Source organism: Capricornis sumatraensis, chromosome 13, assembly GCF_032405125.1.
Source record: "Capricornis sumatraensis isolate serow.1 chromosome 13, serow.2, whole genome shotgun sequence".
NCBI lineage: Eukaryota > Metazoa > Chordata > Mammalia > Artiodactyla > Bovidae > Capricornis > Capricornis sumatraensis.
In genome coordinates this window covers 32,861,014-32,884,496 of record NC_091081.1, presented here as the reverse complement: position 1 = coordinate 32,884,496, position 23,483 = coordinate 32,861,014, and the positions used below count along the sequence as shown (strand labels likewise).

Here is a 23,483-nt window from a genome sequence, read left to right as displayed (position 1 = left end):
ATTCTAAATTTTCAATGTACCCTGTAATGCACATGTTTTGAACCAAGGTTTTCTAAGTAATTTTTGCTTCTTCACTGGCTCAAGGCACCTAAAATTAGCTTTTGTAGATAATTCCTAATTTGAATTTAGTTTTTTTACTACACACGTTACTGGGCAACAGATACAGTTTACACTCTTAGTAAATAATATGCCACTCATTTGCTTCAGCAGAGTGTTTAATATTAAAGCAGGTGCTTTTCTGTTGAGTAAGAGCTATCAGCAGGACTCTAACAGGCAACAGTTGCTTACTAGGGCCTGTCAAGACTAGAAGATTTTAGATGATTTTTTCCCCCACCCAGAATACTTCTTAAATTTAGTAATACTGACCTGCAGAAAGTAAAAAGTAATGAAAAGGAATAATCCTGAAAACACTGAATTAGTTTTCAGATGATAAAAGACAAAAAAATAATAATGAACACTGATGTTCAGAAGAAATACCAGGAAAGAAAAAAAAATTCATGTATCTCTTTTATCCAACTCTTATTAAACATATGACAATGTCAACTTTGAGCTCACTACCTTAAAGAAGTGCAATATTTTGTGAATTGAGGTTGTACATAAAGCATCTTAGTATATAGGAGCCAACATCCTGAACCCAGGTTAAGAAAAAAGTGTTTGCAAAGACAGAAATCCAGATTCCACTAAGAATTTTTCCAACAAAAACATTAGACTCAGAATGTGTACAAAATAATAAACATAAACTATTTATCTTTGTAGATGCTGGTAGTGTTTTTTTTGTTTTCAGTTGGTTTTTTATTTTAGTTAGCAAATAAATAATATTCTATTATCCATAATGTTAAATGTGGGAAAAAACTGAAAGCAACCAGGATATGAAATTATAAAAGGCAGAAAGTCAATCTAAAATCTTAAGCTAACAATCTTTAAATAGGTAGCAGTCTCCTAATGAGAAAGAAAACTATTAGCAATTTTAAAAGCCAAATGTTTATACATAGGCATAACAGTAAAGTATTGCCATAAAACAAATGCATGATTTTAGAAATCTAAAGTAAGAAAGAAAACAGCTGTGATTCTAGTACTTATATAGTACTTATATGCCAAGGGAGTAGAAAAATATGATAACCCAAGTTGAACTATTTAAGCCAAGTTGGAGTTTACTCTCTTCATGGTCTAATTCCAAAACTTGAGGCTTAATGGTAAAAACATGAAAATGGTAAAAAAAAAAATGAAACAGTTGTTTGATAAAACTGACAACAGAATAAACATTATAAACTTAAATTATTTGTTAATATTTAAGATTTAAAGCATACAGCTAATAAATATGAATCAAAAATAAAACTGAAATCCAAATTACATTAAACATATTTTAAAGCACTATTTTCTGTTCCCTTTATCCACAAAGAATATACTAATCAGAAGTGCACATGATGCAGAAAATGTTTTAAGATTTTGCTTTATGTTTCCAATTATGCACAGCGAAAAGCTTTTCATGAATTCCAAGTTTAAAAAAAAACAAAACACATGCAACTTAAAGTCCTTAAGGCTTAATTTACCGTCTTGTGACCATTCTGGCAGGCCACATGCAGCGCTGTCTGCCCCATCGCATCCTCAACATCGACATCACTGACGTGTTGTACTAGGTCATGGAGTAGTTCTGTCCGCCCATTCACAGCCAGCCAGTGTATCTGTACAGCCATTTAGTTACATAATATTTATGCAGGAGTATTTCATATAAAAACAGCAAATAAATAATGCAATTATTTCTCAACTGTGAGCACTACATGCATACCAAAGATTAAAATTTAAGCCAATATAATTTTTCCTATATTTTAAATGTGGGTAAATATGTATCAGGATATAGGTTACACAGTCATGTATTTCAAAATCAAGCATTTCAATGTTCAAAGTAATTAAAAATCCTAAACTGAAGATCACTAATACTCTGCTTCTTAGATGACCATGGACTGTATGTATAGCTTATCTCTAGAGAAGAGGTACTAAAAGTTCTCCCTTCCCCAGAAACAAACATAAGTTAAAAAGTAATCAACACAGTAGGGGTCATATTCTTTATTTCCTATATTTTACATATAATGCATAAAACATACATAAATAACATACATCGGGAGGATAAAAAATATAAAACACCTAGAAGTCTACAACTCAAAGATAATGTTATAACTTTGGTCTACGCTGTCCACGCATTTTTCATCTGCCTTTTTTCCATTAAAAAAAATATATCATGCAACTTGTTTTAAAATGATAGCTTTGAACCCAAGCACCAGCTCCTACTTCTTCCCAAACCACTGAAATGACAATAAAGGGTACTTTTTCTTAAACAACAGATCTATTAAGATAATGGAGGAGGAAATGGCAACCCACTCCAGTATTCTTGCTGGGAAAATCTCATGGACAGAGCAGCCTCCCAGACAACAGTCCAAGGGGTTGCAAAGAGTCGGACACTACAGAGCAACTGAATACGCACATTAAGATAAAGAACAGGAGAGAACACAATAGCAACACATTTTGGAAGCTTTTGTCTGCTTTGTCAGAACAGAAAGATGATCCCTAAGCCAGTAAAAGAGAACACTAAGAAGGAAAATTGAGATCACAGAACTCCCCAAAAGCTCAAGAATAGGTAGCAAGCGCCCTGCAGTGTCTCTTGGTTACATATAACTTTTATATGAACTACGAAACCAAAAGATCTGTGTGACTCGCTTTACTGCAGTATTCATTTTATTAACATGCTCAGGAACAGAACCTGCAGCATCTCCGAGGTAGGTATACAAATAAAAACCCAAAACAAGAGAAAGGCAAAGGCATCTCCAGGATGATGGTGAAGAGATATTCCAAATAACACTGTACACCAAGCCAAGAAATCAATCAGCAGTCTCCGTAACAGACTCCCTCAAAACTATTCAAGATGAAAGGTAGTGAACATATGTTATGAGGATATTTACAAAGTTCAGGGAAACTCTAGTAAAGAACTGACAATACACATTTAGAAAACAAAATTCTGAACTGCAATGAAGAGAGAAACAGAAAAGACATATGGATTGAAAAGGAAAAGCTATAATTATCTTAATTTGCAGATGATGATTATCTGTGTGGAAAATCCTAAGGAGTCTACCAGAAACTCCTAAATTAATCAAGTGAGTTCAGCAAGGTCACAAGATATGTGATCAACACATAAAAAGCAATTGTATCTCTATGTACCATCAAGGAACATGCAGAAATCAAAATTAAAAATAATGTTACTTACAATTGCTACAAAGAAAATAAAATATCTAGCTATACACTTAAACCTTGCGCAAGATCTGTAAGCTGAGCAACATAAAATTCTAATGAAAGAAATCAAAGACTTAAATAAATGGAGAGACATACTGTGTTTACAGATTGGAAGACTCAACATAGTAAAGATGTCAATTCTCCCCAAATTGATCTATAGGCTTAATGCAATTCCAATTAAAAAAATCTCAGCAGGGTTTTTCATCATGGACAAGTTTATTCTAAAATTTATACGGATGGGTGAAAGAACCAAAGTAGCTAACACAATCTTGACAAAAATGAAGTGGGAGGAATTACTCTACCTGATCTTAAGGCTGTATAGCTAGAGTAATCAAGACAGTGTGATAATGGCAAACGCACAGAGAGTGGAACAGAACTGAGGGCCCCGAAATAACCCTGTACAGGGACGCCTAAAACATTGTTAAGAGAGATACAAAGCTAATTTCACACAGGAAGTATGTAGTCTTCACAACAAATAGTGCGAGAGTAACTGGAATCCATAGGTAAAAAAATGAGCCTTGACTTAAGCATCACAGACAAATATTAGCTCAAAACAGATCACAGGCTTAGATATAGAATGTAAAATTATAAAGCTTTTTGAAAAAGGTAAGAGAAAATCTTCAGGCTCCACAGCAAGGTAAAGAGTTCCTAAACTAGACACCAAAAACACAATCCATAAATGTAAAAACTGACACACTGAACTTCATCAAAATTTAAATGTTTCACACTACAAAAGACCCAGTTAAGAGTTTTAAAAGGCAAAGTAAAGATGGGGAGAAAATATTTGCAAGTCACATACCTGACAAAGGTTTGGTATCTCCAAAATACAAAGAATTCTTAACAACTCAATAAAAAAATAAATAAATAAATAAAACAGAAAATGGGCAAATGACTTGAACTCATTTCACAAAATAGGATATATAGATGGCAAATAAAACACGAAAAGCTGTTCAACATTGGCAATTAGGTAAATGCAAATTAAAACCATAATGAGATATCACTACATACATACCTATCAAGATGACTAAAATAAAATACAGTTACAACACCAAATGCTGGCGAGAATGATAGAAAACTAATCATTCATATGGTACAGGTGGGAGTACAAAATGATACAGTGAGCCTGGAAAAGCTTTCCAGTGCATTTTAAAACTAAATATGAAACTACCATACAACCTAGCAACTGTATTCCTGGGCATTTTACTCCCTAAAACATGAAACCTTTATGTTCACACAAAAACCTGTACACTATGTTCATGGCAGTTTTATTCCCAATAGGCCCAAATGGGAAACAACCCAGATGTCTTTCAACAGGTGAATGGTTAAACAATCAGTGGTACATCTACACCAATTAGTCAGCAATGTAGAGAAATGAATTATTAATACACACAACCAAGATCCATCCCCATGGAATATGATGAGCACACAAAAGCCCATTCCTAGTATGATTCCATTTATATTACACTCTTGAAATGACAATATTTTAGAAATGAAGAACAGATTACTGATTGCCAGGGTTAGGCATGGGATGAAGGAAAGGAAAGGTGTGGTTATAAAAGAAAATAAAAAACATCTTTTTGGAGTTGGAAATACTAAGAATATTGACTGCGGTAGTGGACACATAGACCTATAAAGGTAGTAAATCTGTCTAAAACTTAACATACATAAACAGGTAAAAGTGGATACAAGTTAAACTGGAGAAATCTGAATAACATAAATTATATCACTGTCAATATCCTGGTCATAACATTATACTATGGTTTTATAAAATGCTACCATTGAGGAAAACTGTGCAAAATATACAGAGGATTTCTTTGTATTATTTCTTACAACTGCATATGAATCTACAAGTATCTCATTTTTTGAAAATACAATTATTAATCACATGAGAAACAAAATGCTGTGAGAGAAAGAAAAGCAACTATAGGGACTTCCCTGGCAGTCCAATGGTTAAGCCTCTGCACTCCCAGGGCAGGGGACATGGGTATGATGCCTGGTCATGGGACTAAGAACCCACATGCCACAAAACACAGCGTTCTCCCCACCCCCAAAGAGCAACTGTAGTAAACTTTCTGGCCTAACTATGAACAGTTTTTATTTAGCCAAAAAATTAGAATAGTGAAAAATGATCTAACAAAAATTACAGTTCTACTGGATGGGTGTGAGGGAAATGTGCTTGTACATGATGGGATAAGAGGAGGTGAGGCTAAAAAAGAAACACTTAACTTCATATTCCAGAAAGGATGATGCCTAAAACTGAAAAGTCAAAAAGCAGTAATACTAGCATGTTATTTAGAATTAGGGAAACAAAATTTTTAAATCTATTAAAATAACTGAGAAAAGTTGACTGTGGAGTGAGAAATTTGGAAGCTGAGGAGGAAGGTAAAAAGAATGTTATGAAAGACCTAGATGTGAAACCAGACACTATAAAACTCCTAGAGGAAAACAAAGGCAGAACACTCTCTGACATAAATCACAGCAACATCTTTTTGATCTACCTCCCAGAATAATGGAAATAAAAAATAAATAAATGGTGCCTACTTAAACTCAAAAGCTTTTGCACAGCAAAGGAAACAAAAAATACAAATGAAAAGACAGCCAACAAATTGGGAGAAAATATTTGCCAATATTTGTGACTGATAAGGGATTAGTCTCCAAAATTTACACACAGCTTATGACATTTAACAGCATCAAAACAAACAACCCACTCAAAAAATACACAGGAGACCTAAATAGACATTTCTCCAAAGAAGACATACAGATGGCCAATAATAACATGAAAAGATGTTCAACACTGCTAATTATTAGAGAATTGCAAATCAAAACTATAACTATCATCAAAAAAATCACAAACAATAAATCCTGGAGAGGGTATGGAGAGAAAGGAACCCACCTACATTGTTAGCAGGAATATAAATTGGTACAGCCACTATGGAGAAGAGTATGGAGGTTCCTTTAAAAACTAAAAACAGAGCTACCATATGACCCTGCAATCCCACTCCTGGGCATATATCCAGAGAAAAACATGATCTGAAAGGATACATGCATCCCAATGTTCACTGCAGCACTGTTTACAACAGCTAAGAGAGGAAGCAACCTAAATGTCCACTGACAGAGGAATGGATAAAGATGTAGTAAATATATACAATGGAATATTACTCAGCCATTAAAATGAATGAAATAATGCCATTTATAGCACACGGATGGGCCTAGAGACTGTCATACTGAGTGAAGTAAGTCAGATAAAGAAATGTCATATGACATCCCTTATATATGAAACCTAAGAAAGAAATGATACAAATGAACTTATTTACAAAACAGAAAGAGACTCAGACTTATAAAAGGAACTTATGGTTGCCAGGGGAAGGGATACTTAGGGAGTTTGAGATGGTCATGTATACATGCTATATTTAAAATGGATAACCAACAAGGGCTTACCATATAGCACTTGGAACTCTGCTCAGTGTTATGTGGCAGCATGGGTGGGAGAGAGGTTTAGGGAAGAAAGGGTGCATGTATATATAGCCGAGTCCCTTTGCTGTTCACCTCAAACTGTCACAGCATTGTTAATCGTCCATGTGTGTATGTATGCTCAGTTGCTCAGTCATTTTCAACTTTTTGCAGCCCCATGGACTGTAGTCTACCAGGCTCCTCTGTCCATAGAATCTTTCAGGCATACTGGCGTGGGTTACCATTTCCTACTCTAGGGGATCTTCCTGGCCCAGGGATTAAACCCGCGTCTCCTGCATCACTTGCACTGGCAGGTGGATTCTTTACCCCTGTGCCACCTGGGAAGCTCTGTTAATTGGCTACACCCCAATACAAAATAAAAAGTTCAAAAGAAAAAAAAGAGAATGTTTATTTTTTTTCAGGCTAAGAGTGTCATAAAGTAGATGTATATTTATTTGACATAAAATGCCATAAAATTCACAGGCCTTACAATTCATCTATTTAAAGCATACAGCTTACTGGGTTTTCGTATATTCAGAGTTTTGCAATCATCACTACAGTCAATTTTAGAACATTTTCATTTCCCCCAAAGAAGCCCTGTACCCATTAGCATGCCCATTTCCTGAGATGGATACAGAAGATACATGTCTCACTCTGACTCTGCCACCTGGGTGAAGAAACTCATCCACTGCCTTCAGTTATTCTTACTAATATTCTTCTGCTTTTTTCCCATAGGACTCTTAGAGGCAATGAATTCTGACAGTAGTTGGGAGACGGTATAGGCAACATAACCAAACAAACATCACATCATTCTTATTGCCTCACTTTTATCATTTTGCTGAGTTCAGAACAAACCAAGTCTAAATATTTCACCCTTAACATCAATATGTATAAATTAGCTGAGAAGTATACCTGAAATCATTCTGTATCTTCTCAATTACTACAAAGAAATAACTGCAGAAATATTTGTACACTTTGCATTACTATTACTTTTGATATTATTTTCTCAAAGTATTTCTAAAATCTCAGACAAAAACTCTTAGCACTTACTGCAGTAAGACCTTCATTATTACAAATGTTGACATCAGCACTGTATTCTAATAATTTACTCATGCATTTCTTTTGCCTGAAAAGAAAAAGAGACAGTAAAGACAACTGTTACTAGAAAAATAAACAAATGAAAATTATTTTACTGAAATATTAACTACACTCAATATTAACTGATAGCAAATAACCTGTATCTGCAATATTTAAATAAATACTTCAATAAATAAATGTAGCATATGAAACAAAATTGTTTCTATGACTCAAAGATAATAGGATTTTAAAAGGGCAAAATGAGGTTTTAATGCCACTGGGACAAATTCATCACTGAAAATGCTATGAAATTTCTAGTGTTGACAGAATATTTGAAATAGTACTCTTCATTAAAAATGTAAGACATTCATAAGCCTAATGGAAGGGGAATGGACAGAGTAAAATGATGTCTCAATGAATGCTATATCCTATATTCTTGATTGTATAATATTTAAAATACTAAGATGAGTTGTAAAAAATAACAAATTAATAAAATAGCTATCTACTCATACCCTTACCCTTACCATTAAGGTACCATTCATACACTTACCTTAACCATTTTTAAGTGTACAGTTCAGTGATATTAGGGTTCGCTGGTGGCTCAGACAGTAAAGAATCTGCCTGCAATGCAGGAGGCCTGGGTTCAATCCCTGGGTCAGGAAGATTCCCTGGAGAAAGGAATGACTACCCACTCCAGTATTCTTGCCTGGAGAATTCCATGGACAGAGAAGCTTGGCAGGCTACAGTCCATGGGGTCGCAAAGGGTCAGATACGACTGAGCGACTAACATCTGATCACTTGATCAGCAATATTAAGTATATTCATATGTTGTGCAACCACCATCACCATCCATCTCAAGAACACTTTTCAGCTTTCTGAAACTCTGCATCCATTAAACAGTAACTCCCCATTCCCTCTCTTGCTAGTTCCTGGCAACCACTATTCTACATTTTATCTCTACAATTTGCCCTTATCTAAATGTCTCACAGAAGTAGAATCATACAGTTTATCTTTTTGTGACTGGCTTATTTCACTTAGTATAATCTCCTCAAGGCTCATCCATGTTGCCGCATACAACATGGATATAGAATTTCCTACCTTTTAAGGGGCTTCCCAGGTGGTGCCAGTAGTAAAGAACCTGCCTGCCAATGCAGGAGATGTAAGAAACACGGGCTCAATCCTTGGGTTGGGAAGATCCCCTGGAGAAGGGCATGGCAACCCACTCCAGTATTCTTGCCTGGAGAATCTGATGGATAGAGGGGCCTGGTAGGCTACAATCCACAGGGTCGCTCAGAGTCTAACTCAGCTGAAGCGACTTAGCACTCACGTAGGCTGAATAATATTCCATTGTATGTATACACCACATTTAGTTTATCCATTCATGTGCAAATGGATGGTTAGGTTCCTTTATTTTAGCTATTGTGAATAATACTGCTATGAATTCAAGTATACAAATATTTCTGCGAGACCCTGCATGAAATTGTGGGGGGTATATACCCAGAAGTGGAACTGCTGGATCACAGTATAATTCTATTTTTATTTTTGAGGAAGCAATGAACTAGTTTCCAGAGCATCTGTACTATTTCCCTTTCCCACCAACAGAGCACAAGGGGTCCAATTTCTCCACACCCTCATCAACACTTGTCATGTTTTTTTTCTGATAGCCATACTAATGAATCTGAGTTGGTGTCTCATGGTAGTTTTAACTGGCATTTCCCTGATTAGGGATATTAAGCATCTTTTCTTGATCTGGACACCTGTATATCTTACTTGGAAACATATCTACAAAAGTATGTTGCTGCCTTTTGAACTGCCTACATATGTCATTTTGCTCACAATGTTTGCTCCTAGTCTGATCCATTCTTCCTCACTCTTCAGTGTTTATCTCAATTTCTCCTTCATTAATAATTAAATGAAAACTCATGCTTTGGAAACAAAGTGATATACACACACACTATATGTATACACACATAATGTATATATGGGTGTGTTTATATATACATATAAAAAATATACAATTTATGTATATGCTTAACTATGCTCAGTAATGAATTAAGAAAATATGATTTAATCTGTGGCATGAAAAAGTAATGATCTAGGTAAGTAAATGATTATATACATACATAAAAAATAAAAAATGGGGTATACATAATAGCATATTATGTATAATGTTATACAACATAGTATATATAGTATTAATGTGAATACTCAGATATTGTGATTTACAGCAAGAATACATATTTATATATTTGGTCTTAATCCACACTTCTTGGCTCACAGTTCTAAACCCTAAACAATTAAAAGCAATGGGCCTCTTTTCCTGAAGAGAGGTGAAGGTGACTTTTGGGTGCCACCCAATGGTGGGGGCTGGTTGCCAGGAGAATCAAACCACAAATTAGAGGGCACTTTCAGTCCCACTCCTATTTCCAGGGAGGGGATAGCAACCAGAGGTTGAATCTGCTGCTAACAGCCAATGATTTAAGTTAATAATGACTATAAAATGATGTCTACATAGACTCAAAAGGACAATTTTTTGTCCCTTTCAGGAAGAGCTTCCATGGAGGGGAACCAAAACGCTACTACCTGCGACCATGCCCGAATCTCTTTGTTCAGGACCTCACCCAGTATATCTATCTCTTCATTTGGTTACTGACTCATATCCTTTAATACTCTCATAAAAAAAAAACAAAAACGGTACTCTAGTCAGTAAACAAACACATCTTCCTGAGTTCAGTGAGCCCTTCTAGCAAATTAATCAAGTCCAAGAAAGGGATCACGGCAAACTCTGATTTCTAGCCAGTTGGTCAAAAGTACTAGTTACAACCTGGACTCTTGACTCTTGACCAGAATCCTGAGTTGGAAGGGGATGGCAGAACCTCCAATCTGTAGCCAGTCAGTCAGAAAACTACTTGAAACTGACCTGGCAACTGGCGTCTGAAGTGAAGGGTGGTCTACAGGACTGAGCCCTTGACCAACAGAATCTGCTTCTACTTGAAGGTACATCATAGTGTCAGAACTGATCTGACTTTTAGGAAACTGCTGTCATTTGAGACTTACTTGTTGGCTTGATGAAGCCTACAACTGCCCCGCCAATGTACACACACACATACACACACTGGAATTGGGTCCAGGAACCCTTTACAAATAAGCTATACATATATAACACCATATGGTATACAGAGAATATACATAATACATGTAATATAATAACTATTTACTCTGATAATAAATTTCTTCATACCCTATCACATTTCTTTTATCAACTCAGTACTAAGCAAAGCTAACTAATTACTAATTATTCAATCTTATAATAGGTATCAGTTCAGTCTCTCAGTTGTGTCTGATCTGTAACCCCATGGACTGCAGCACATCAGGCTTCCCTGTCCATCACCAACTCCTGGAGCTTGATCAAACTCATGTCCATCAAGCCGGCGATGCCATTCAACCGTCTCATCCTCTGTATATATAATAGCTATAATTGTCATTAACTGAATAAACCTTTTAAAAGAAAACAAATTACTTTTCTTGCTATGACTCATTCTTTCTAAAAGGAAGTTAAATTCAACTAAAATCAGATTTTAATCAAAGAAATGGAAGAAAATAAAGCTCTGAGTAAACTTAAAAGTTCAAACGTTTACAAAGTTTCTTCATCAAATACAGTTATGAAAACCATAGGAAATAAACCTTCATTACTGTGAGGAAACAGACCACAAAATCCTATTAAAATTAATATTACATTGTTTAAATTATGCCTCTGTGTGTGTGTGATGGCACCCATAATGTGGGACTTCTAAAATCTATTCAGAAGCCTGATGTGGACCATTGGCCTACTGTCAAAATAAACACTTAGGTAGGACTGTGCAGGGAAAGGGCTCCAAAGAAGTGTTCAGGGCAGAGGTTTGCTGAAGAGAAGCAGCAAACCATAATGGTCCCCCTCCCAAAAACGAACTGCAAAAGGTACAGGGCAGTATGAGAGAAATACATCCTTTTTCTTACTTAACAATCATCACTGCTATTTTCCATAACCTTGAGTAAATCAAAAAGACCCACTAAGTGCTCACCTCTTTTGCTTAGAATGGAGCTAAAATATTAACTAATACATGAGCTCTACCCTTTATGAGCTCACAATCTAGCTTAAAAAAAATAGTGAAAAAATGTTTCAAATCTGACCAATATGCAACCTAAAGATATACAGTAATTTTTAAGTCTTCTCTTTTAAAATTCTCATATAATCATGAGCAATGCTGGATCCTTTTATACAGGAAGCAACAACTTTCCTGCCTGGATACTGCAACAATTATAAGTTTATGGTAACCCAAAGGACAGCGGGACCAGTCATCCAAGTGCTCTGAGGCAACCTAAGGGGTCTTCCATTAGAAAGGAAGGCAATTCAGTACTAACGTACACAGCACTGATGGCTGAAGAGAGAAACTCTAAAGCTGGCCAAGAGAAAAATTCTATCTTTCTGACAATGACAGATGAGGGAACAAAACAAAAAATCCCACAAATCAGATGGACCAGCCAAAGGAGCAGAATTCACCTATGACTTCTGCTTCAGTCTAGACAAATTTGAACTTGTAGAGAAATCACACCAAAAAACGTTTTCTGAAACCACCAAAAGCTACAGGAACAAGTAGCTTTTAAGTTGAACAAGGTGTCCCTAAGCTGTACAAGGCACCCATTGAGTAAATAAAAAACAAAATAGTTACGTACTGAATATCAAAAGTAATCTTTATAGGAATGAAATGCATCCAAGTTAGATGCTATGTAAGGGTTCTGGACTCTTATTCCTTTTCTCTTGACTGATCTGCCATATGAATTATGAAATAATATGTCATATGTTTTCATCTTTAAAATGTAATGGTCTCCAAATTGAATGTCTCAGCAAAAAAAAAAAAAAAAAAGATAAATATTTGAGGTGATGGATGAGAGAAATCCCTTCACAATGTATACATAAAATCACGATGTACACTATGCAATGGTCTCCTAAATGACAAAGTCCCCTACTACAGCAGGAGTAGACGTTTTATCCCTGCTGTGCACCAACCTGTCCTTCCATTTACAGTTGTTGAGACAATTTTTTTATATGCAACTTCTAAAAAGAGCTTTGTCACTAACCTACCAACACATGGGATAATGGATCTAGACCTGAGATCAGGGCAGCAAAGGAGCCAGTGATTTACTCTTGTTGTTGTTCAGTCACTCAGTCGTGTCCGATTCTTTTCAACTCCAATACTCTGTATTTATTCTGTTTACTCTAACCTAGGCTTTGACACCCTACAACATACCTAATGCGGCCGATTATTATAAAAAGCAATTGTTTAACCATCACATTGTCTTTTACAACATGGACAACTAAACTGGTTCACGTGCTAAATCAGGAAATGGGACAGATCAGACAGAGTCAAAGACTATGCCTCTCCCATGTCCAACCTAGATATCACTATCGTTCTTATTTTACTGGTTCCACTATAACCCTTATCTGAAAAAATTTGGTCTCACGTTGGTGAAGTTGACAATTTTAGCCCCATATCTATCTCACTTAGGCAGCCACCTTAACTATGCAGAATTTTAGTTCAAAACAGGCAAGAAAAATGCTTTCCAGAGTAATCAAAAGAATAAACACATAGAAATATTTTTCAAAGAGAAGTTTTCTGAAAGTTTCTCAAGCCGTGAATCAAAAACTACTTATTTTCATTGTAAACAGAATTCCAACCATTTTGGTCTGGTCCTCAGTCCAAGAGAATTTTAAGAAGTGAAAAATATTGTAGAGGCAGATACATATGTGACTGTAAAATTCTCAACAAAAAAGGAGAAATCCATAAAAAGTACAGTAGGGTTTAAAATAGCACACAACGAGTTAGTACACTCATTCACAAATTATTATAAACTAGGTAAAATATATTTACTCTGTGTTTAATTGCATTAATAAAATTAACCAAACAATTTGGAAAATAAGTCATGGAGTTAGATGTGGCAAAAGACTAGCAGGAAAAAGGACACTGAAACAAAGAGGTGAAAATTACGCTTTTCAAAAAATGTAATTATAAGTAAAAATAAACTCTGACAAACATATATTTAAGAAGAAAAATATTAGTGGGCTACTTAATAAATTATTGATATTATTATAGTTATTTAAAAGGATAACATAATAATCCAAGACCCTCTTCCCAAGGGAAATATTGGGGGGAAAACAATTACCAAATGAAGGCAGAGTGCTTTCCTATGTCACAGCTGATAATCCAACTTAAGCAACTCAAGAAAAAATATTTACCCATTTCTAGCTGCCAAATGAAGAGGTGTACAGCCCGAAATATCTTGATAGTTAGGATTTGCTCCTTTCTTTAAAAGCAGAACCAAGCATTCCACTGATCCACAACTAAAACAATATTAAAGACAGTTCAGGTGGATTTAACAAACAGCCATAGTTGACAAAGCTTAATTAAAAAGCGAAAAGCTCTATTAAACACATTATTTAGGGGGTCCACACTGACCAACAGTTTAACTCCTATTCCAAAGAGTAAATAACCTCTACTTTCAAGATGGCACATTCTACTACAAAATCTATGAAGTATTTGAGAAATTCATATGAAACAAAATAAAGTAGTAGTAGCACATAAAAGAAAATATATAATACTCTCAACTTTTGGCCTTCCAGAAGCCAAATTTATATTGAAAAATCATTTTTATTTAGGGAAAGTTAGCACTACCTAAATCTTAAAAGGTGATGTCAACAAACTGATTAGTTACACACTGGAACATTATGACTAAAAATCATTCTCACACCTAAGAAAAAAGTATAAAGCCAATAGCTTCACATTCAATTAGCATATAAAATCTTACATTGGTGGTATAAAAGTAAAATGTTGATGAATGCACCCTCTTAAGTATATCCAGGAAAGATAAACCCCATGCCTAACCTCCTCTAATCTGATCTAGGACAAGCAAAAACATCAGATATGACTTGAGTCCAATCCCAAAATTAAAAAACTATCTAGAGAAATGATGCAAGCATGGCACACTATGGCCTCAATAAGACAAAGAACCACTCAGCTACCTGTTCTCATCTCTCTCCATAACTACTATGGAATCACACTGCTTCAAAGTTTACTGATCCTTACTTTAGACCAGAGCTTAATCCAAAATATTTAGTCTTACTTTGCTGCAATGTGAAGCAAGCTTCTTTTCACACGTCCAAATGCATAATTGACATCAAACTTTGAATTTGATAGTAGTTCAGAAACAGACCTATGCAAAAAGAAGGTTTAAAAAAAAAAGTTTTTAAAAACATAATAACTCAAGTTAATAGCTCTTTAGTATTACCCTTACCAATTACTCAAAAGGTTTTGTCTCACATCTGCCAAAAAACAAGGCACTACTCTCTACGCAGAGCACGGCAGCCAGCGCAGCATCATCCAAAATCCAACTGCCCTCACCTATAAGCTGGTGCTGAAGGGCTCCTCATCTGCCGCTCTGACTATGTCACCTGCTCTGAGGACACCTAAGTTGGCTTCAGCTCCCACTAGATTCTTGAGAAACAAAGACAGTAGGGCTGGCTGCTCCCTTTGCACAAAGTTGAGCCTATCTGTATTAATTTTGGCCAAATAAGAAAAATCAGACAAACATATTTTAATTATATCAGACAGGAATTTCAAAGCAAAAAAAAAAAAATCATTTATATTTTAAACTTGTTTCAAAATACAGTGTCTCTTTCTCCTCATAATACCAAACTACCTAATGGCTAACCATAGCAGAGTTGTCTGTTACAAGATACACCTCATCACACAGCCAGACAACTGTATCTCACACAAGCCCTATAAAAGTGTCAATACTACATTAATAAAAAGAATATTTAAAGAAAAGAACTTCAAAATAGCAGAATATTAAGGAATAAGTTGTCCATCAGGCCTAAATTTCTGCTACAAAGGTCAGTAGTAACCTCTAACAGAAACCATATTTTTTTCACTGTCAGTAACCAAGCAAATAGTTATTTTAATTTCTGACTATTCGTTTAGAAAATCTCTAGAAAATCTCTTCACAACACTGTAAATCAACTATACGTCAAGAAAATATGTAAATTTTTTAAAAAATTAAAGAAAATCTCTAACCATAGATTATTATAGTTAATAAAGAACTTGGAAAATCCTGTTTCTTATTTCACAGACAGAAAATTATAACAGAGTTAAATAACTTGCCCCAGGTCATTATGTCCAAACTCTGTGTCCATGTTTATATAGACAACATTTAGGTAAATTCATATACTTAAAAAATATAAATTTCTGAAATATGCACTCACCTGTGTTGATCAGCCATTACCATTGGCATTAATGTATAAACAGCAGTTTCATTATCTAAGTATTAAAAAAAAAAACAGAAAAAGGAATTAATTTATCTCCTGTTTTTTCCAAAAGGTGATATGATGATTTTAAAGTTTTTTTGACTCTAAATAAAACACTAGGAGAAGAGTTGGAAGATAATTATGAACAGAGCAAAACACCAGAAGTATTACACATACTATTTGCAAAAATGTAGAATGTTTCATCATACCTACTAGTATTTTGGAGGAATTTTAAGTATATATGGATATCAAAGATATACATGCTAAAATAAATTTAAAACATTAAACATACATAATAGTTGCTTCGTATCAATACTGTAACAAAATAAATTTTAAGAAGTTTTTAAAAAACAGCATTAAAGTCTAACTTTTACTTATCACTTAATTTACATTTTCATTTTTTATAGAATTCACAGAAATGATTCAAAAGAAGTTAAAAGTCAGTAATACCTACGATCTCATGTGATACTTATGTAAATTTCAGCCAGTGTTTGCATTTACTTTTATATTACTAGTGGTCATTCCTCAATTCAATGCATTTTAGAGCTTCATGTTTTTCAATAAGTTATTTACAATGAATAACCCTGATACATCCCATTTAGTCCTTAAAAAATTAATAGCGGTGTTAAAATCAATGAGTTGAAGTTTGAGGAAAAAGAGTATTTGCATATCAAAACATCTCCCCCAAATACTAACTACAAAGGAAAAATAGTGAATTTACAGTGGAGAACGCAGCAGATATCACCTTAATCAACTCAAAAAGGGTAACATCACCAGAAATAATATATATCGATATTTCACAGTGCTTGAGTTTCCACTGAGAAGAGCATACCACTTTCACAGAATTCTTGCCAAAAATCTTTAATTTACTCATGGGAAAAATTAGACAAATCCAAATTAAGGAGAATTCCACAAAATACCTCATCAGTCCTCTTAAAAAAGTCTCAAGACCGTGAAAGACGAGGAAAAATTAGAATTATCATAGTTCAAGGGAGGCTAAGGAAACATGACAACTAAATGCAATGTTGTATTCTGGATTGGATCCCAAAATAGAAAAAAAGGCATTAGCAGGAAAACTCCTGATATTCTAATAAACATCTGTAATGTCTCTAATAAATGTCTTAAATGCTAATAGCAATACACCAATATTAACTCCTTAGTTTTGATACTTGTACTTTGGTTGTATAAGATGTGAACATGAGGCGAAACTGGCTGAAGGGTATACAAGAACTGAGTAGTATTTACGCAACTTTTCTTTAAGTCTAAAATTACTTAAAAATGGAAAGTTATAAAAAAGGAGAAGGAAAAGTTATTAAAAGATTCCTAAGAGACGAGTCAACCAAATGTAATTAAGGTGTGGACTATGACTGGATGCTGATTCAAACAAACCAACTGTAAGATGATATTTTTGAGAGGAGAAAACTGAATATGATGAACTGGATATCTGATGAGAATTAAAAATTACTGTTGTGTTGGCTCTATTAATGATATTGTGATTATGCTTGAAAAACTATTTAGAAATATATCTTGAAGTATTTATAGAACAAAAGTAACCATTTATGCACATTTTTATTCATTATTTTAACTATTTTTGAGTATGGACATGAAGAACAATTTAATCCCAGGAAACTTCACAAGTCCAGTGTGCAGATGCAACAGTTCTTTCACTATAAAAATAAAGTTAATAACCAAGGAATCCTATTAATAACTAACAGCCAACATGTTTTAAACCATTATCTTCAAGGTACTATTCTAAACCCTTCATATACAAATACATCATCTCTTTTATCCTCACGGGCACTTCATGAAGTAGGTACTAGTATTATCCCCATTTTGCAAATGAGAAAATTGAAGCACTAGTTAAGCAATAAGTATGTGATGGTGGCGTTAAGTGGCTAAACTGGAATTCAAAGCTGGCTGATTCCAAAGCCCCCATTATAAAAATTATACAGTGCACACAGTATACACTACATATAAATAACCAAAAGGTCTACAATGCAGTACTTATTCTTGACATGTACAACACAGTCTGTTTTACTCTCTTCTATTTCGATTTTTTCAAAATGTTAACTGCAATGACTAAATCATTCTCATTACGTATAAGGGAATCACCAACAGGAGTTGAAAAAACACTGGACTAAGCCTCCCTCAGCACGGCAACGCTCTTTCTCTCTTATAAAACACGTGCCCCCCAAAATCTAGACAATTTCAATTAAGCCATTCCATAATAAAGGAATAAACAGGAAATACCATTATTTGTGAATTTAAACTTATATAACAAGATAGTACACAATTTTAAGTGAACGTCATAAGTTCACATGGGTTTATTTACAGTATTTACATAAAATTTATAGATAGATCTTAAGTCACACCTAACCTTATTTAAAAAATATAGCTTACATACACTAAAAGGTATGAAGACACAAATATAACCACAACTCTGATGCTAGAAGGAGACTCTCCAGCAAATACTAAGAAAATACTGCATAAAATTTGCTGTCAGGTGATTCCTTCTCCATACTCATGAAGAAATCTTGAAAATTAGGTATATAATGAAAGTTCAGAGTGATAAGATTAAACTTTCTCTCACTTAACAGTGGTAAGACTAAACTTTCTCTCACTTTATTAGATACATTGGCCATTTTTATTAATAGTTTCAGAAAACTGTTTAAAGGAAAACCTCAAAGACCAGAAAGCTCAGATTCACTATGCTATATTCAATTTCTCCTCAAACCATAAAATGGAGGAAGATGTTTTTTAATTGGTAATTGCACTCATCTCACATGCTAGTAAAGTAATGCTCAAAATTCTCCAAGCCAGGCTTCAGCAATACGTGAACCGTTAACTTCCAGATGTTCAAGCTGGTTTTAGGAAAGGCAGAAGAACAAGAGATCAAACTGCCAACATCCACTGGATCATGGAAGAAGCAAGAGTTCCAGAAAAACATCTATTTCTGCTTTATTGACTATGCCAAAGCCTTTGACTGTGTGGATCACAAGAAACTGTGGAAAATTCTGAGAGAGATGGGAATACCAGACCACCTGACTTTCCTCTTGAGAAACCTATATGCAGGTCAGGAAGCAACAGTTAGAACTGGACATGGAATGACAGACTGGTTCCAAATAGGAAAAGGAGTACGTCAAGGCTGTATATTGTCACCCTGCTTATTTAACTTATATGCAGAGTACATCATGAGAAATGCTGGGCTGGAAGAAACACAAGCTGGAATCAAGATTGCCGGGAGAAATATCAATAACCTCAGAGAAGCAGATGACACCACCCTTATAGCAGAAAGTGAAGAGGAACTCAAAAGCCTCTTGATGAAAGTGAAAGAGGAGAGTGAAAAAGTTGGCTTAAAGCTCAACATTCAGAAAATGAAGATCATGGCATCTGGTCCCGTCACTTCATGGGAAATAGATGGGGAAACAGTGGAAACAGTGTCAGACTTTATTTTTCTGGGCTCCAAAATCACTGCAGATGGTGATTGCAGCCATGAAATTAAAAGACGCTTACTCCTTGGAAGGAAAGTTATGACTAACCTAGATAGCATATTCAAAAGCAGAGACATTACTTTGCCAACAAAGGTCCGTCTAGTCAAGGCTATGGTTTTTCCAGTAGTCATGTATGGATGTGAGAGTTGGACTGTGAAGAAAGCTGAGCACCGAAGAATTGGTGCTTTTGAACTGTGGTGTTGGGGAAGACTCTTGAGAGTCCCTTGGACTGCAAGGAGATCCAACCAGTCCATTCTAAAGGAGATCAGTCCTGGGTGTTCTTTGGAAGGAATGATGCTAAAGCTGAAACTCCAGTACTTTGGCCACCTCATGCGAAGAGCTGACTCATTGGAAAAGACTCTGATGCTGGGAGGGATTGGGAGCAGGAGGAGAAGGGGACGACAGAGGATGAGACGGCTGGATGGCATCACTGACTCGATGGGCGTGAGTTTGCATGACTCCGGGAGTTGGTGATGGACAGGGAGGCCTGGTGTGCTGCAATTCATTAGGTCGCAAACAGTCTGACACGACTGAGCGACTGAACTGAACTGAATTATCCTAATCATCATTCAAGCATATACTCCAATGGGCTCAAGTTCTATTATTTTATTAAACAAATTACATTCATTGTAAACGCAGTAGTTTAAGATTTTTTTTCCACATAAACAAACGATATAAGCCAACTTTTTAAAGTGCACTGAGAATGTATATCCCTAAAATCATTGTTTTTCCTTACTTCCTATCTCACAAGATTCCTAATAATGGCACTCCATAATTAGCCCTAATAATCAGCACTCCATTATAGTGGGAATACTCAGGTTTTCATCATCTCAAGGGAACATAAATATGTCCTCTCAGTATCCAATTCAGTAAATATCCGCAGTTTAATCCTAAGTAACAAAGTTAGAGTGAAGTCTGAATAAAAACGCCAACCTTAATAATTTATTCCAATCAAATGATTAATAACTGAATTCTAACAAGGCAAGATAAATATTTGATTATTTCCTAAGTTTAGTTAGATCTCAGAAATTCTGTTCAGCCCTTAAAATGTAAGCACAACAATCTGGAATTTTGTAACTGGAATGTAACACATACACATATATGCATGCACGCATGCACGAGCGTACTTGAAAGAGCCAATTTCAAAGAATTAAAAAAGATTCATCAGAATTTGGGGATGAATTAAAACAAGATGAGCAAACTCATTATAATCAAAGAAAAACAAATGTAAGCAACTTGCAGAAAAGTTTTATTTTTCATTAGTCTAGTGTCCAGGGACTGTCAGACTGTCAGTGGAACTTTCTGTTCCAGAGAATAACTTGCGAGGCTGATACTTAGTCTTTAAAATGTTGATATAATTAGATCTATATTCTTTTATGTAATAATCCTAAGGAAATAATTATAAAGGCAGACTAAGATTTAAAAATCAAAGATGTTCCTCATAAAATTTATTATAAAAAATTAGATTCAATGTTTGTTACATATTATCATATGAAAGCCTGAAAAATCATAAGCATGTTTAAAGATATAAAAAGCGTTGTGCTTTCTAAAAGCAGAACAAAAGACTATATGCAGTATGATTTTAATTTGGTAGAGAAAGAAATAATAATAGAAAGAACTCAAGAGAATACTAGGCATTGTTTATTACTGGGTGAGAAATAATAGATTTTTTTTTTTCTTTCAAGATTTTCTACAATGAAAACATACTATCTTTAAAACCAGGAAATATTATCCAAGTATTCTAAGTCACATTTATGTAAAAAAAAAAAAATGGAGATTTAAGCTGAGCAATACAAATTGCTGTGTCAATGAAACTACAAGCGCAGCAGCAGACACCGAAAAACCTGACTGTGAGAAATGAGTAAGCACTTAAAAAATGGACTCAAAGTGGAAACAAAACAGAGAAAGAGTAAGCTGAAGGCAAAAGTCTTGTTCCTAACATCAGGATTATTTCAGTCTGTTACTTTATACGAGCAAAGTACCAAGTAGAAACGTACTTTTCAGAAACAGTCAACTCATATTATGCTGTTCTGAATCACAGGTACAAACAAGGGAAAATCTTTTCAGGAAAATCATCCCTAGGTTCCCAGTCCACATTTCTCTGATGACTCTGTGCCAAGGTCTCCTTCCCTAACTTAAATATCATTGTTCCAGCAGCAATTCAAAGAAAGTTTCCGGGCGGGGGCGTTGGCGGATATAAACTAATACAATGCATTAAAAAGAAAAACAAATCACCAGCCATAACTGCTACCCTTTCTCTCAGTTGCGCGAACACAATCAAAAGCCTGTAAGAGGCAGCAAGGCTCTCACCCACTACCACTAAACCGTTCATGAGGCTGCAAACAAAACGGCTTTTTCACCTCTTTTATTACTTGTGTGTTACCTATCCTGAAGGAACTTAACTAAAAATTACTAAACTACAAGGATCATGCCTTACTCCTTTGTAGAAGCACAGTAGCCCCAACCTGTCTGAAGTGGATATGCATATTAAAGTGTATACATGTAAACAAACAAGCACTTCAAGTACACGTTTGACATTTGACCTCCTTTTATTTATCTGCTTATTATAAAAATAAAATGGCGCTCTACATGTTGAAAAGGAAAAGACCGCTTAATTACCCTCAGCAGCTTAAAGTAAACAATACTACTTGGGTTGGGACGGGGGGGATCTCTCTACCCTACCCCACCAGCATTTCCAGGCAGCAAATGGAAAAAGGCCAACAACTATGCTGTCTTCTGAATCCGGGTCTCCGCCATCCGGGTGATACTTCTGCTCCTTCTCCGAAATACCTAACCGATAGTCCGGAGAGACTTCCTTCAAGTCCTGCTTCTTCCAGCTGCAAGACACCCACGGCCCGGGCCCCTCCCACAAACCCCACCTGCCCGGGGCGGGAGTGGTGACCGAGGTGGCCAGGGGTCCTAGACCTGCCCCTCCCTGCCAAGGAAAGTAAATGTGGGCGTTTGTTCAGCTTTCAGTTAGTCTTCCCCAACCCCCGCAGCTCCCTGAGCCCAGCCCCCGGCGGCCCCAGCCCCGCGGCCCGCTCACCATCGGGCAGCTCCACGGTGCGCGCGCGGCGCAGCGAGCGCGTCAGGCGATTGAGCTGCTCCATCGCTCTCTCCATCCTCGGCGCGCCCTCCGCGCTCCCCCAGCCGCCCGCGCCCTCCGCACTCGAAGCCCTACATCCCGCCCCGCGCCCGTCCCGCGGGCGGTGGTGCCGGCTCGCCCGGACTAACTCCCGGGGCTGCGGGGAAAGCTCCGGCCGCGTACTCCGTCCGGGGGCTGTCGGTACGACGACTGAGGAGACACCCGCCGACGAAGACGGCGCTCGCGCCCTTCCTGCGGCCGCCGCCGCCACTTCCCTCTCGGACTCGCACAGCCTTCTGGGAGCAGTAGTTTGGGACCGCGCGCCCGGGGCGGAGCCACACTCGGTGCGCCCGTGGCTACACGCCTCCACCACGCAGACGCCAGTGGAGCGGTGTGTGCGGGAACCAGTGGGCAAACTGGGCGTACCCGCAAGTTCCTGGGGAAAATACCAGGGTGTTCCCACGCCCTCTTTTCCTGCTCCACAAAGTTTTACGCGAGCAACTCCCTTCAACTCCATCGGATTATATAGCCGATTGGGGATCTGCACAACTGTTCTTAAAAAAAAAAAAAAAAATCCATCCTCAATCATGCCAGTATTGGTACGTTTTCCAGATACATGAACTTTTGAAATATAACATTTTCATATGTCAGATTTAAACAATCATAAAGTCAAACAATGCAAACGCAGAATATGTTTTCCTTTGTTTACTTCAGTTCAGTCGCTCAGTCGTTTCCGACCCCATGGACAGCAGCAAGCCCA

The 23,483-nt window shown here is 36.3% G+C and overlaps 1 protein-coding gene across 3 annotated transcripts in view; it reads right to left on the bottom strand.

Annotated features, from left to right (window-relative positions):
* Window positions 1-22,760, bottom strand: part of HACE1 (HECT domain and ankyrin repeat containing E3 ubiquitin protein ligase 1) — a 104,939-nt gene extending 82,179 nt beyond the window's left edge. The window contains exons 1-6 of one of the 3 annotated variants that reach the window (XM_068984870.1): window positions 22,685-22,760; window positions 16,106-16,160; window positions 14,968-15,057; window positions 14,084-14,188; window positions 7,783-7,858; window positions 1,551-1,682 (exon numbers count right to left, since the gene is read on the bottom strand). In XM_068984870.1, coding sequence (XP_068840971.1) covers window positions 1,551-1,682; window positions 7,783-7,858; window positions 14,084-14,188; window positions 14,968-15,057; window positions 16,106-16,160; window positions 22,685-22,760 — 534 coding nt within the window. The remainder of the gene's footprint in view (window positions 1-1,550; window positions 1,683-7,782; window positions 7,859-14,083; window positions 14,189-14,967; window positions 15,058-16,105; window positions 16,161-22,684) is intronic. The other 2 variants (XM_068984871.1, XM_068984872.1) reach the window with 2 other exon arrangements.
* Window positions 22,761-23,483: the final 723 nt, after the last annotated feature.